We start from the raw sequence: 17,460 nt of genomic DNA on the forward strand, positions 1-17,460 counted from the left end.
GGGAGGAGGCGGAAACTTTTTTTCCTTTTCTCAATAAAAAAAAAGTAAAAAAAATACAAAATTGAAATAACCTCAGAATCCAGTCAGACCACCACTAATTAAGGCAACACCCTTCACAATAACTGCAAACAATATAAAAAAATCTTGGTCTAGCCCTAACCAAGCAAGCTCAAGAATTGTATGACAAAATCTTTAAATCTTCAAAGAATGAAATTGAAGAAGATATTTTTAAAAATTGGAAGCTCTACCATGCTCATTGATTGGTAGAATTATTGTAGTAGAAATGGTTATCCTACCAAAAGCAATCAAATTCTACCACAATTCTTTACAGAAATTGAAAGGACAATATTCAGATTCATTTGAAAAAAACAGAACCAAAAAAAAAAAAACAGGATAGCTAGAACAGTTCTTAAAAATAAAAGAAGTTCTGGAGGCATAGTCATCACTAATTTTAACCTGTAGTGCAGAGGTATAGTACCAGAAATACATAATATCAACATAAAAAGAGGCATGTTGATCAATTTAATGGAACCAAAGATCCAGACATAAACCCCATACTTGTGGACACCTGAATTACGATAAAAAAAAAACACCTGGAATATACAAAAAAGTAAAAACCATCTTCAACAAATGGTGCTGGTCTAACTGAATGTCAGTATGTAGAAGAACACAAATAAATCCATATTTGTCACCCAGAATAAAATTCAAACCAAGTGGATCAAAGATCTCAACATTAAACTATACACTGCATCTAATAGAAGGCAAAATAAGGAATAGCCTTGAATGCATTGGCATGAGAGAATACGTAAGTAGAAATAGATTGCTGAGCATCAATATAAGATTATTATATATAATTTGTTAATATTTAAAAAGTGTACTGCAACCAACACAGAAATTTGCATAAAATCACAAAATCTTGGAATAACAGTAATATAAAGAATGAAGATCTTATCTAGAATCACACATTAAAGACAGAAAATGGCATCACTGAGTATATAAGGTCCCATTTCTTAACTGAACTAACTTGAAAATTTTGTTTCTAGTATGCTACTAAATGTTTGTCTCATTTAAGAGATATATTTTGTAATATAAAAATTAATATATTTACTAGACATATTTAAGTAAATATCAGTGTTGCCACTATAAAGAGATTTTCTTCTTGCAAATGACACTTATCAGGGCCTCTTTCATGTCTCTGTTCCTCAGACTGTAGATGAAGGGGTTCAGCATGGGAGTCACTGCTGTGTACATCATGGCCATGGCAGTATCCTTTACAGTATCATTATTAGCTGATGGAAATATGTAGAGACCAATAAGTGTTCCATAGAACAGTGAGACCACAGACAGGTGGGAGCCACAGGTAGAAAAAACCTTGTGGATAACTCGAGCAGATGAAACCTTTAGGATGGAGCAGACAATTTTTACATAGGACACAACTATGAGTAAGAATGGAATGACACTAAAAAGCCCTCCCAAGATAAATATCATTAACTCATTAATATAAATGTCAGAGCAGGCCAACTTGAGCAGGGCAGATATATCACAGAAAAATTGATGGATCACATTGTTTTCACAGAATGACAATCTAGCCAGGAGTAGGGTGTGCAACATGGAATACAGCACGGTAAGTACCCAGCACAACACTACCAGGCACACACAGAGCTTGGGGCTCATGATGCTGGTGTAATGAAGGGGGAAGCAGATGGCCACATAGCGGTCATAGGCCATGACCACAAGGAGGAAACTCTCCATGCCTCCAAAAACTATTAAGAAGTACATTTGTGTCAGACAACCTGCATATGGGATGGATAGGTCATTGTTCTTCATGGTCTGTAGCAATTTGGGCATTGTGACAGAGGACAAACAGAGGTCAGAGAAGGACAAGTTGCTGAGAAACAAGTACATTGGTGTGTGGAGATGGGAGTCCAGTAGAATGAGGATGATGATGATGAGGTTCCCCATGACAGTGGTGAGGTACATGGCCAGGAACAGGGCATAGAACAGGTGCTGGTGCTCTGGGGGGATATCCAGGCCCAAAAGCAGGAACTGGGAGGTAAAAGTTTTATTGCTCATTGTAATTTTCCTCTCCAGTCCTAATGAGAAAACATCAGTGTCCCTAAAAATTCAAAATATAAATGAATGTAGATTAATTATATATATTCTACAAAAACAGATTTGGCAGTTATTGTAATCATAATCTCTGATTCTAAATGTCTGTAATCATTGCCATCACAAATGATTTTCTCAGCTTTTTATTAAGAGATTCCTATTTTTCAGTCTTTCTAAAACAGTTTTATGCATTTCTACAGAGATACAAAATGAGCTAATGCTTCTCTCTCCTATTGTCTGCACATCATGGGTACTGTAGTTTGTTTATTTGTACTTTGTTCTAGGTTATATTGTATATTGATGTTCCTGAGAAGTTTGAATGAGCTTTAACATCCTAATTTTACATGAATTTCAAAAGAAGCTCACATACTCTAATGCTTTACATTACTATTTCAAACTCAGACATCTGTGTCTCTGTAACATACAGATTTCTGCTTCACTTTCCCTCATCATCTTCCCTCCATTGCACTGTGACAGGCATCAGAAGCGCAAAAGCCCCATGTGAAAGTTATCTTTTCCATTTTTTGTCTTCTAAACCATTCCTCATTCTCTGTCTTCTCCAGTGTCCCATAGTACAGAGAAAGAAATTCAGTTTGAGTCAGAAGTCTGTGACTTTTAATCCACTTATTTTTCCTTACCTTGACCTGCTGTCATACATAATACAGAATCCATCTTCATTCGCCTCCTATTTCATCCGTCCTTTTCTGTGAGAATATATTCATACATGAGGATCCCATCTTGTCTTTACTGGAACACAGAAGCAGACTCAAGTCATCTCCAAGTTCCAATGTCTCCTGACCATTCTCTTCTCCTTTAACATGCTTCATTTACACTGTGGCATTCTAATACCAGAGTACCACTATCTCTTTTCTGATTTATTCTTCAGATTACCAATGTTGCTCTGAGGATAAGGACAAAACTCTGTCAGGGACACAAACCTCATTTCATTATCTGTACACTAATGCTGTTTCATTACCTCTATATGTTCTTACATTGACACTTGGACCTCTCTCTTTATCAGCGCTGCAGTAAAACTCTTTACCTTCCAGTTTATGAGTTTCTTCTCCACTTGCCTATTATTTCCTCCTCTTTCTTTCCCTTTCACCTCTCTCATCCTCATTCATATGTAAGGCATATTATGCAACACATAAACAACTGAATATACCCTATCTCCCCATAGTAATAAGACCTTCACCCATGTCCCATTACATCCTATATATATTCCATGCACTTAATACTTTGATAACTGTTTTAACCTATCTTCCCATCAATGGTAAGCTATATGGAAGAAAGGTCACACATGAGTTTATTTCATTTGACCATTTGCATTCATTCCTAATCTCCAACTGGGGTCAGTACCTGACCAATTGCATGAATTTTGGCAGTGAGCATTTGTTACATGGTTCTCAAACTGTTACACATTTTTTAATTCAAAGGTAAAAATCCCAATTATAATTGAAAGATTTGACTTGTTATCCTGAATTTTACACTCTATAATGAGTATCATAGATCTAATGTTGCATTTCTACAAAATTAGGGTTAGTAATTTTATCACACCTCAGTAATACTAATGACTCCTAATAATATCCATATGCTTTAATCAAAAAAATGTCATTGATATGATAAAATTTTTATGAACTGTAAAAAAAGAAGCAGCAAAATTAGTTTGGAAACTTGACTTGAGTTATTCCTCTCATGTCTATACTGTATGTGATGATTAATTTATGCATCATGTCAGTTAAGCATGATATTTATTTTTGAAAAATACTAGTTGCTATGAAGACAATCAAAAATGACATTTAATCTGTAGAACTGAGTGATGTAACTAACACTTCATAAGGTAATTTTCTTCATGCAATCAGATGAAAGAATTAGAAGAAAAAGATAGTATATTTTAGAAGGGTTTTCATATTTTGCCTCAGATACAAGTCTGAATCCTCCACTCTCCCAAGAGACTCAAAAATTCTAGACAGTTCTTCAAACTTTGGCCTTATCAGTCTCTAACACTGGGCAGGTTGTGTTGTAACTCACATGCAAGAGATCACATAAACACATACACACACACCACTCATGCACACACATTATCCTGTGATTTCACATAACACTGACTGAATCTTTGATGTCTCAAAGCTGACAAAAAAAAGCAGCAAGTTTCTCTAACACTATACCAAAATCTAAATGCTTGTAACTTCACAGACTGGCAGTGTTCAACACAGATGAATTTGGAGTTTACCTGCTTAGACATTGTGTATTAGCACTTCAGAGGAGGAAAACATGCAGGGAAATATCATGAGTCATATAAGAAGATGCTCTCCTTATGTGTGACCTCAAACATGCAGCACTCCTGCCTCTGCGTCTCAAGCACTGGCATTATTGGCCTGTGCCACCATGTACAGTTTCTCCTTCTGTAAAGTAACAGTACCTTTGTCTTAGGTAGGCATGTGTGCAAAGATCAGAAGACAGAAATCACCATCAATTCTTATCACTGATGTGCCAGTGAACTTACAAACTGTCTTTAGTTATTCGGTCACCTTTCTCAAATTAAACAGCAAATAAAAATCCAAAGTAATATGTTTCTAAAATTTTGTACTACTACATATTTTCATAGACTCTGTAGAAGCATTGAGTTTGAATGAGTAGCTCTTCTTGTACTTTCACATGAACATCTACATGGCATTAATGTCTTCCTTGAAGGATTGCACTTGGGATCAGTCATAGATGTTACAACTAAAACACAGACTTGTGAGCTTGTGCAACAAAAATGATCATAACCTTGGGTAGGACATTGTTCAGAGTTTGCTAATACCCCACAAGTCAACATACCATAAACAACCATTCAACATTACAGCAGTAAAGTCCATCTAGCAGCACTGCTCTTGTGTTGAAGAGGTGTAAAATTAAGGAAAATTATAGAATGAGTAATTATACCAAATCCATCAATATAAAAGCAATTATATGATGTCCATGAAACAAATTCTTTCCCAATGTGGAGATGTCTTGGGAGACAGAAATGAAGAATGTTATCATACCTCTAAAATTGCCCTGTACCACACTGGAAATTCATTTTTTTTTGACTCAGAGCAATATACCAACTTATTTTCCTGAATTTAACTAGATATTCCGAGGGTAGTCAAAGTTTCTAGTTCAATATCCTTACCTTTATTTTACTCACAAGCACAGGATCTATTGACCTCTTTATCCATTGCCTATATGCTCCATCCTTACTCACACCACTCTGTGGGCATTTCTAGGCCTTAGGGGCCATGTATCTCTTAGGAATCCAGATTTACTATCACTCATTAAAGACATTGTAATTACCCAGGACATTTCTAGAGTGAATTTAATTCTGGGATCTCTAGTGGAGAACATTTATAGTCACTTATCACTACTTCCTCTACTTAAGGAAATATAAATTTTAAATAGCAACTGTAAACAAGATGAATAAACTTATTTCAGTCACAAGAAAACTTTTAAAAACTGGAAAGATGTGTATACACTCAGGTAATGAGTAGACTTCTGCTTGACTGGAGCCCACTTTGCCAGAGGGAGAAATGAAAAATCTGACTAGAAAACCACCCCAAGTTATAAGAAATTATTTTCATTATTAATGATTTAGTTTCTTATACAAGAAAAATTTTCACAAGAAACCATGGATAGTTTTGTAAGTTTTGGCTATGATCCTAATCTTTAATGACTAAGTCAACTCTGTATCCAACCGTTGTTTTAAGTAGAAAAAGATCATACAAAATCACACACACTGGGATGGCTTTCAAATACAGCATCTCAATTCAAAATAACTGGGTACCTGCAAAATTATTTAGGACATATACACAACCTTATGGAAAAATTTGAAGTTCATCAATGATCTTTCTATGTGTGCCAATGAAAAGGACAGGAATTTAATGACAGGTAGCATGTTTAATGCTTCCTCAAGCAAATAGAAACCCAGTTTGTATTCCTCTGCCCATTTACGTATTTTATCTTCTTGCCTCTATGAAAACTACTACCGACCTTACCCCAACCTGTCTCATTTTATGTGAGGTCATTTCCTAATACCCTATTCTATGAGTTCAGCATGAATCATGAGATCATTGATGGCATTTATAATTCCTTCCTTAATTGTAGTACTGAAGTTGGCAATCATCTCTTTGATGAAATTCTGTGATAATAATAAAACATAAACTTTTTACTCCTGGAAATCTTGATCCTTATTGGTCTAATATTATTAGGCTCATAGAGATGATTAACTTGTTTTTGAACTATATTCACTATAGTAAGTGGGATAAGGACGTATCCAGTATTTTAGACAGAGTGCTGTCTGCTCTGGCTGAGTAAAACAACCACATTTGCTTGCTAATATATTGGTTTCAGTTATTCCAAGAAGAATGATGTGTCTACTCTCTGTGTTTTGGTTGACATGAGAAGCAGAAATGGTTGTAAGGAAGGCTCAAGTTCTAATTTAAATACCAACTGATGAATAATGAAAATATGGTACATATATGCTATGGAATATTATTCAGTTGTACGGTGCTCACTTTAAAAATTAGGTTATTTTTTTTTCAATGAAAAGAGAAATAAGAGAACTAACAGATGTTATGACTCAAATGGACTTAACATACATCTATATAATATTCCATCAAAACAAAAAAGAATATACCTTCTTCTCAGCACCTCATGGAACCTTCTCAAAAATTGACCACATACTTGGGAACATAAAACAGATACAAAACTTAAACAGATACAAAAAAATGGACTAACCCCATTTATGCTATTAGATCACCATGGCTTAAAACTAGAAGTCAACAGCAATACAAATTCCAAAAAGCCCACAAACATGTGGAAATTAAGCAATGCTCACCTGAATTATCAATGGGTCAAGGAAAAATAAAGAGAGAAATTAAAGACTTCCTAAAATTCAATGAAAATTAGCATACAACATACCCAAATTCATAGGACATAATGAAATAAGTGTTAAGAGGAACGTTCATAGCACTAAATGCCTACAGAGAAGTTGGAAAAATCTTACACTAGCAAATTAACAGAACATTTGAAAACTATGGGACAAAAAGAAGTAAACTCACCCAAGAGAAAAAAAATGGCAGGAAATAATCAAATTGAGAGCTGAAATCAGCAAAATAGAAACAAAGAAACAATACAAAGAATCAATGAGACAAAGAGTTGGTTCTTCGAGAAAATGAACAAAATAGACAAATCTTTATCCAAACTAACCAAAAGGTAGAGAGAGAATATCCAAATTAACAAAATCAGGAATAAAAGGGGGGATATAACAACAGACACAGAACAATTACAGACCAATATCACTCATGAACATTGATGCAAAAATATTAAATAAAATACTGGCAAGTTGAATCCAAGAACATATCAGAACGATCACCTACCATAATGAAGTTGACTTCATCCTAGAGATTCAGAAATGGTTCAAGATATGAAAATCTGTCAACATAATCCACCATATGAACAAACTGAATAATAAAAACCACATGATCATCTCATTCAATGCCGAAAAAGCTTTCAACAAAATAGAACATCTCTTTATGATAAAGGTTTTAGAGAGAGCAGGGCTAAAAGGAACATACCTAAACATAATAAAGGCAATATACAGCAAGCCAACAGCCAACATCAAATTAAATGGAGAGAAACTCCCAGAAAACACACAGAAATCAGGAATAAGACAAGGTCATCCACTCTCTCCATATCTATTTAATATAATTCTTGAGGTCTTAGCTAAAGCAATCATACACCAAAAGGAGATCAAGGGGATACAAGTTGGAAAAGAAGTCAATCTCTCACTGTTTGCTGATGATATGATAGCTTACATAAGCAATCCCAAAAATTCTACCAAGGAACTTCTAAAACTCATATACACTTTCAGTAATGGAACAGGATACAAGATTAACTCAAAAAAATCAGTAGCCCTCCTGTACTCAGATGTTAAAATGGGTTGAGAAAGAAATCAGAGAAACATCACCTTTCACAACAGCCACAAATAACATAAAATATCTTGGAGTAACAAGACAAGAACTTTAAATCTCTGAAGAAAGAAATTGAAGAAGACACCAGAAAGTGGAAAGATCTCCCATGCTCTTGCATAGTCAGAATTAACATAGTAAAATGGAAATCTTACTAAAAGCTATCTACAGATTCAATGAAATGCCTAGCAAAATCCCAGCAAAATTCTTCACAGACGTTGAAAGAACGGTACTCAACTTCATATGGAAAAACAAAATACCCAGGATAGCCAAATAATCCTGTACAATAAAAGAACTTCTGGAGGCATATAAGGGTGCATTTGTATTTGGGGCATAGATGTTCAGTACTGATATTTTCTCTTGAGGGATTTTTCTAGTGACTAATATGAAATTACCTTCTTTGTCTCTTTTGACTGATTTTAGCTTGAAGTCTATTTTGTTAGATATTAGGATAGCTACACCTGCTTGTTTCTTAGGTCCATTTGATTGGTATATTTTTCCCAACCCTTTACTCTGAGACGATGTCTGTCTTTAAGGTTGAGATGTGTTTCTTTTATGCAGAAGTAGGATGGATTCTGTTTTCATATACAGTCTGTTATCCTGTGCCTTTTTATAAGTGAGTTGAGTCCATTTACATTAAGGATATTAGTGACCAGTGATTGCTATCTCCTGTTAATTTAGTTTTCATTGTTGGTGATGTTAATTTTTACATTTTTCCCTTTTTGGGAGTTGCTGCTATGAGACCGTCAACTATCTGTGTTTTTGTTGGTGTAGCCAACATTCTTGGGTTTCAGTTTTCCTTCTAGTATTTTGTGTAAGGCTGAGTTTGTGGCTAGGTATTGGTGAAATCTAGTTTTGTCATGGACTATCTTGTTTTGTCCTTTTATGGTGATTAGCTGGGTATAGTAGTCTGGGCTGACATCCATGGTCTCTTATGTCTGCATGCTTGACCATGACCCTCTGGCTTTCATTGTCTACAATGAAAAGTGAGTTGTAATTCTGATATGTCTGCCTATATGTTAGTTGGCCTTTTTTCTTTGCAGCTCTTAATATTCTTTCTTTAATCTGTATATTTCGTGTTTTATTATTATGTGGAGAGGGACTTTTTTTGGATATAATCTATTTGATGTCCTGTAAGCTTCTTGATCTTCATAGGCATAACTTTCTTTGGGTTGGGAAAGTTTTCTTCTGTAAGTTTCTTAAGTATATTTTCTGTGCTTTTGAGTTGAACTTCTTCTATTATTCTTAGATTTGACCTTCTCATGTTGTCCCATATTTCTTGGATATTTTGTGTTAAACTTCTGTTAGACTTAATGTTTTTTCTGACTATTGAGTCTCTCTCTTCTATTGTATCTTCAGTGCTTGAGATTCTCTCTTCCATATCTTGTATTCTGCTGTTCATGTTTGCGTTTGTGGTTCCTGATCGTTTTCTCATAATTTCTGCTTCCATAATTCCCTCGGCTTGTGTTTTCTGCTTCTATAATTCCCTCGGCTTGTGTTTTCTTTATTGTCTCTAGTTCAGTTTTCCAGTCTTGAATAGTTTCTTTCATATGTTTGATTTCTTTTTCTTTGTTTTCTTTAAGGGATTTGCTGGTGTCTTCCAATTTTTGTTTCTTTTCCTCCATTTCTTTGAGGGAATTTCTCATTTCCTCTTTAAGAGTTTCAAACATTCTCCTGAAGTTACTTTTGGGGTAATTTTCTTCTGCTTTATCTATATTTGGTTGTTGAGGTCTTGCTGTTATAGGGTCTTTAGGTTTTACTGGTGTTGTGTTGCTTTTTGTGGTTTTGTTTGTGTTCTTACTTTTTCTACTCATCATTTCCTCTAATAGGTGTGGTTGGGGCTGTCTGATATTTTGTTGATTAATCTAGGTGCCAGTGAATCCAAGGCTCTGATGGTTGTTCCTCATAGTACAGTCAGTGCCACAGTTCTAGTTAACCCGTTGGTCACTCCGTGTTCCTGGAGGTTGCTCCCTTGTAGCTTTGCTCTGCTCCCTTGGAGTTTGCTGTCTCAGATCTATTTTGGCTTGGGTTACTGGCTTGATCTGTTTCTGTAAATCGTGGTCTGGATCCCCTCCTGCAGAGGTCCCTGGCTTGGAGTTGGTTTGCAAAGGTCTCTGACTCAGGTCTACTTCCTTGGAGTTCCCAGGCTTGGTTGCACCCAGAACCAGAGAGGACCTGACTCAGGCTTACTCCCTCAGAGGTCCCAGATTTATGCTTGGATCCACAGAGGTTTCTGATTCCTGCCTATTCCCTTTGATGTCCCAGACCAATATACAGACCCACAGAGGTCCTGGCTCAGGCCAACATTCTCTGAGTTCCCAGACTCACACCTGGAATCACAGAGATCTCTGGTTCCTGCCTACTCACTTTGAGGTTCAAGATTCATGCCCAGACTGGCAGAGGTCCTGGCTCAGGCCTAGTTCCTAGGAGGTCCTAGACCCATGTCAAGACCCACAGGGGTCCTGGCTTAAGTCTACTCCCTGGGTGGTCCCAGATTCATGTCTGGACCCTCAGAAGACTCTCTCTCTCTCTGGCTTACTGGCTCAGCAGTTGCTCCCCTGTACCTGTTCTGGTGGAGTCGCTGTCTCAGGTCTGCTCTGGACCAGGTAGCTGGATCAATCCTGGTCCACCAGTGTCCCAGGACTCCATCATGTCTTTTAAACAAGCACAGTAACACAAACAAATGCAACAAAAAGTAACATATCTTAAAAAATATTCTACAATAATATGAACATGGCAAATGGGTGGCATGCTTAATGCTTCCTCAAGCCAACAGAAAAGCATTCCATGTTCCTATGCATGTTTACTTATTTGGTCTTCTTACTTATAAAAACCATAATAGTTGAGTTACCACCATTTGATGGAGGAAGGTCATTGGTTAAATAAAGAAACTGCCTTGGCCATGATAGGTTAAAATTTAGATAGGTGGAGTAAACAGAACAGAATGCTGGGAGGAAGAGGAAGTGAGCTCAGACGCCATGCAGCTCTTGCCAGGGCAGACACCATGAAGCAAGCTGCCAGGTCAGACATGCTGAATCCTTCCCGGTAAGACTGATGCTACACAGATTATTAGAGATGGGTTGATCGGGATATGAAAATTAGCCTGTAAGGACTAGAGCTAATGGGCCAAGCAGTGTTTCAAAGAATACAGTTTCTGTGTAATTATTTCCGGTAAAGCTAGCTGGGTGGTGGGATGCAGCCCTGCCACTCATATTACAACAACCATTAACTCAATCCCTCTCTATATGTGTAAGATCTCTTCCTAATACCCTGTTCTATGTGATCATCACTGGTCATGCATCCATAGGTGGCATTTCTAATTCCTTCATTCATTGTAGTCCTGAACTTGGCAGTCATATGTTTGATGATGTTCTGTACATGATTTTGAAACACAAATTCTCAACTCCAGGGAATCTTGATTGCTATTAGTCTAACATTATTGGGCTACTAGAGATGAGTAACTTTTGTTTTTGGATGTGAAAATAGTAAGTGGGATCTAATAATGTATCCAGTATTTTAGACATAGAGTTGCCTGCTCTGGTTATATAAAACATCCATGTTTTGCTTGCTAATCTATTGGTTTCAGTTACTCCCAGAAGAATGATGTATTTTTATTAATATGAGAAATAAAAGTGGTTTCATGGTAGGATCAAGTCTATTTAATCATTCCTAGGGAATGTGATATTCACTTATATATGGATAATTACAAAAGTTTAGTATTTTCAGTGTCTTTGACTGGAGAGATTCGCATTTATCTTTGTTTATTGATGTTCTATTCGCAATAGCTAGAAACAGAAACAGTACAGATATCTTCAACTGATAGATAACAAAAATATAATACATATATGCTATGTAATTTTATTACAATGTAATAGAACTTTCCAAGTGGATCAATGTAAATTTTTTAATTAGGTTGTTTACTTGATTTTTTGTTTTTGTATATTTTAAATTTTAATCACTTGTCACATGTATAGTTGGCAATTCTTTTCTCCCAATCAATATACTACTTCCAGTTGATTTTAAGTTTCTTTTATTATATAGAAACATGTTAACTTCATTTATTATGACTCTTTAGTTTAATGAGCCTCCAAGACTACATTTATAATGCCCTTAACTCTTCCTACATCTTGCATTTTATTCCCTATATTTATTCCAAAGAAATGTAAGAGTTCCATGATGAAGTCCTTGATCTAATAGTCATTATTTTTATTCTTTTCTATCTTTTTTTTCATTTTCTGCTTTTCTTTAATTGAAAATCTCCATACAATTTATTTGATCATTCTTACTCCTCTTCCAACTCCTCCAACTCCTCCCAGATCCTCCATAACTCTACACCAACCCAATTTTATGCCTTTTCATTAGTAGATACTGGCTATAAACAAAGGATATTGAGCCTATAGTTCATAATTCTAGAGAATCTATGTAATAAGATACACCCTAATAAAGTATATATAGATCCGCTTGGAAAGTTGAAATAGACAAGATTGCCTGGCAAATTGGAACATGAGGGTAGAGGGAGAAGGGAGGGTGGAAAGGGAAGAAGAGTGGAGAAGAAGAGGGGTAAGGAATGGGATAGTCAAGATGGAAGAAGAATAGAGATGAGATCAAGTAAAGAGATATCTTGATTGAGGGAGTCATTATAGAGTTAGTAAGAAACCTGGCACTAGAGAAATTCCCAGGAATCTACAAAGATGACCCCAGATTAAACCATAAGCAATAGTGGAGGGGGGGCAGATCTTGACATTCCATGTAGTCATATTGATGAATATCTTAAATATCACCATAAAACCTTCATCCAGAAACTGATGGAAACAGAGCACTGGACTAAGTTCTTAAAGTCCATTTGAAGAGTGGGAGGAGCAAGAATATGAGCAAGAGATCAATACCATGATGGATTCATCCACTGAAACAATTTACCTGAGCTAATGGGAGCTCACCAACTTCAGCTGGACTGGGAAGGAAAAAGCATAGGACCAAACTAGTCGCTCTGAATGTGGGTGACAGTTGTATGGCTGGGTCAGACTGAAGGGTCACCAGCAGTGGCACCAGGATTTATTCCTACTGCATGTACTGGCTTTTGGGGAAACTATTCTCTTTGTTTGGATACCTTGCTCAGTCTAGATAAAGTAGGGAAGGCCTTGGACCTTCCCCAAAGCAATGTGTCTTGCCCTCTCTGAGAACTGGATGGGGGTGGGTTGAGAGAGTATGTGGAGGGAATGGGAGGAGGGGAGGGAGTGGGAACTTGGATTGGTATGTACAATAAAACAATGGCTTGTTTTCTCTTTAAAAAATAAATAAAAAGGGCAGAAAAACAAATCAAACAAAACATAAGAAACACACACACAAACAGGAACTCCTCAAAGCCACAAAATAGACACAAAAACATAAAAGCAAAAAATCAAAAGGACAATAAAATGAACCTCAAAAGCCTACTGAGGCCAAAACACTACAAAAATATTGAATTTATTTAGTGTTGTCCAACAACTTATGAGGATAATTCCTATACTGAAGTATGGTTCATATACCTATGAGATTTCACTATAGAAAGGTGGGTTTTATTTTTCAGAATGTATTAATTTGATATGTCTTCCTTCTCTCTTTCACTCTGTGTATGTTTGATAATTTCTTTTTTTTTAAATTTCCCATTTTTTACTTATTCTTCTCTCATGTATCGGGCTGTGACCACATGTTTACTCCTCTTCTCTCTTCCCAGTCCCTCCTGCCTTTACTATCTCCAAGATCAACTCCTCCATTTCCCTTCAGAAAGATCAGGCCTCACAAGGATATCAACCAAACCATGATTACAAGCTACAATAAGACAAGTCACAAACCCTCATATCAAGACTGGATGAGGCAGCCCAGTAGGAGGATAAGGGTCTCAAAAGGCAGTAAAAGAGGGAAAGACAGCTGCCACTCACTCTGTTAGGGTTTCTACAAGAACACCAAGCTACCATCTGTAACTTTTATGCAAAGAACCTGGATCAGACCCTTACCATCTGCCTGGTTATTGTTTCAGTTTTTGTGGCCAGTAAGAGCCTTGGTTAGTTAATTCTGAGGGCCATGCTTTTGGGGTATCCTTGAACCCTCTGACTTTCACCTACTGTTTGGGTGTCTCTGGATCTTCTCCTATCAGTTTCTGGATAAAACCTCTCTGGTGACCATTATGCTAGGCTCCGGTCTACAATTATAGCAGAGTACCATTATAAATCATTTCATTGAATTTTTGGCATTCATGTTTGGTTATATTCTGGCTGTCCTGCCTCTGATTTCTGGCCTCCAGGCAATGTCAGGCTTGGGCTCCCTCTTACATCATGGGTCTCAAGTTGGACCAGCCATTGGTTGGCTAATCCCACAAGTCCTGTGCCACTATAACCACAGCACATCTTGCAGGCAGGACAGATTGTAGGTCAAAAGTTTGTGACTGTGTTGATCTGATGTAATTTCTTCCACTGGAAGTTTGCCTGGTTACAGAAGATGGGTGATTTAGACTCTGTATGCCCCATTACTAGAAGATTTTGCTAGTCACCCTGGTAGATTTCAGGGAAATTCCATTGCAAAACCAAAATTCCCTCAAATTCCAGTTGTCTCTCCTAGTATTTTCTTCTACACCCTCTCAACTTGATCCCTTCTGTTCCAAGCTCTACTCACTTCTAGTCCAGCCATATATCTCACTTCCAGTCCTTCATACATTTTCATGTTTAGGGGTGGAAACTTGCTTCTTCTCTCAGTGTTGACACACTGTCTGGTTGGAGTGTGAGCATGAAGCCATGGTCTTTGTTAGTTCATATGTGGAGCAGAACTGTAATTTCTGGAAGATTCCGTTTCTTTGAAGTCACCCACCACCTGTGGCTCTTACAATTTTTCAATCTCTTCGAAGAAGAAGATTCTTCTGCTTGAAGGGAATGTTAAGTTATTGTCTTTTCATCAGTGTGTATTTTCGTTTCCTAGTAAGAAATTGGACATCTTATGTCTGGGACTGCAGTTTCATCCTATGGATCAATATTCCTATTTTTATGCAATACATGGATTTCATGAACAGTGAGAAATAATGATATAGATTCACCATTCCATACTTTGACATTCAATGTTTCCAGAACTAAGTGTTGAAGAGATTGGTTTTTTTCTCTAGGGCAAATTTTAGGTCTTGCTTAGTTTTAAATATTATTGATTATATGAATGATTGCATGTTAATATATTAGGTTCTTCTCATGTAGAGAAAAATGATTTAACTTATATTTTAGTATTCTTTATATTGATGATTCTATTGTACTATGACACTGAGATTTCAGTTTATCAATGACAAGAACTGCTGCAACTTTAGAACCATAGAGAAAATAATATTCTAGGAAGAATATTCAGTGAAAAAAGTACAACATAGAAACTGTACAAATCATTGTCTAGTTTTATGGATAGTTAAGCAAATAGAGATGTGTCTGCTCAGGTAACTGGGCAGAAGATGATATCATCAATCAAAACATGAAAGAACAAAGAGAAGATGTGATTGAACTCACCATTAAGTTTGTGTATGTATTAAGATCGAAATGCTCACAGAACGTTATAAGAGGATGAGCACTGGATAGACATGCAACAAAGCAAAGAGTTCTTGAGGTGCTGATTTTCAAATGAAAATGAAAAAGTCATTGAAGTCTAGAATACAGGAACAGATTTTATACCATACTTATAGGAAAAACTTAGGGAATAAATGGATCAAGAAAAGAGAACTAATTCATTGCATACTGTAAGCAAAAACAGTGCTTTAGTTTCCCAAACCACCTAGTCTCATATAATCACACAGGAACTGCATTAACTGCAACACTGTTTGACTGATGTCTCAGGCTTATTATTAACTAGATCTTACAACTTAAAATAACCCATATTCTTGTCTGTATTAGCTACGTGGCTTGGTAACTTTTATTGATGAGGCATTCTCATCTTGCTTCTTCTGTGTTTGGAAAGTGATTGACTCTGCCTTTCCTCTCCCCAGAATTCTCTTATTCTGGTTGCCTGTCTCTACTTCCTTCCTAGTTATGGCCAATCAGTGTTCTGTTAAACCAATATGACTGACAAATCTTTACAGTGTACAAAAGAATTTCCCACATTTTCCTCTTTTTTTCTTTTCAAAATAAAATCTATAAATCTAATATCCTTTGTTCAGCTTTTTTCCTAACCATTATACATAACAACTTAACCAAAATTTCAAACAAATACAAACATTCATAAGTCAATTTTTAGGAATGTGGGTATAGTTTTCTAGGATATTTCCTGCTGGCTGGGGGCACTGATAATCTTATGGAGACTGAAAGAAGGACAGAGTAGAGAGGGGAGGAGACCATGAGGGAACTGGAACAGACTGGATGTATTGGGGGAAAGATAAAGAAGAAGAACAAGGAAAGAGATATCTTAATAGAGGGAGCCATTATGGGGTTAGCAAGAAACCTGGCACTATGGAAATTCTCAGGAATACACAAGGATGACCCTGTTAAGACAGTAATCAGAGTGAAGATAATGCCTGAACTGACATTTCCCTGTATTCAAGTTGATGACTACCTTAATTGCTATCATATAACCTTCATCTAGTAATTGATGGAAGCAAATGTTGAGATCCACAGCTAAGTACTGGACTGAGCTCCCAGGGTATGGCTGAAGAGAGGAAGGAACGATAATATATGCAAAGTGATCAAGACCATGATAGGAAAACCCACAGAAACAACTGACCAGAACTAGTGGTACTTCACTGACACCAGACTGGCAGCTAGGGAACCTACATAAGACCTAACTGGGATCTCTGAATGTGGGTGACTATTATGTGACTTGGGCATTTTGTGGGGTCACTGGCAGTGGAACGAGGATTTATTCCTTACTGTATGAACTAGACTTTTGGATCCCATTCCTTATGGATGGATACCTTGCTCAGCATGTGTACAGTGGGGAGGGCCTTGGTCCTGCCTGCCACTTTGTTGACTCCCCATGGGAGGCCTTACCCTCTCTGAAGAGTGGATGGGGACAAGATAGAGGGAATATGGAGGAGCAGGAAGAAAGGAGGGAGAGCAAAGTGGGACTGGTATCTAAAATAAAAATGAAAATATAAGTAATGGAAATCTGATAAAAATTGCTCTTACATAGTGAATTTCTAGGATCACACATGAATGACAACAGATGTTATCACTGAGTCTCTAAGATCCCCCTTCTTTTTTCTTTTTTTTATTATTTTTGTTTATTTTTTTTTTAGTTGTTGAAAAATCCATTGCTGGTGGGAATGCAAACTTGTGCAACCACTTTGGAAAGCAGTGTGGCGGTTTCTCAGAAAATTCTGGATCAACCTACCCCTGGACCCAGCAATACCACTCTTGGGAATATACCC

At 36.7% G+C, this 17,460-nt stretch overlaps 1 protein-coding gene across 1 annotated transcript; it reads right to left on the reverse strand.

Moving 5' to 3' along the window:
* Positions 1-1,140: 1,140 nt before the first annotated feature.
* Positions 1,141-2,073, reverse strand: LOC126514011 (olfactory receptor 1468-like). The gene has a single exon (XM_050162672.1). The coding sequence runs from the start codon at positions 2,071-2,073 to the stop codon at positions 1,141-1,143; it is 933 nt and encodes a 310-aa protein (XP_050018629.1).
* Positions 2,074-17,460: the final 15,387 nt, after the last annotated feature.

The sequence above is a fragment of the Alexandromys fortis genome, unplaced genomic scaffold (assembly GCF_014885135.2).
Source record: "Alexandromys fortis isolate MF-2015 unplaced genomic scaffold, M_Fortis_MF-2015_v1.1 scaffold_84, whole genome shotgun sequence".
Taxonomy (NCBI): Eukaryota; Metazoa; Chordata; class Mammalia; order Rodentia; family Cricetidae; genus Alexandromys; species Alexandromys fortis.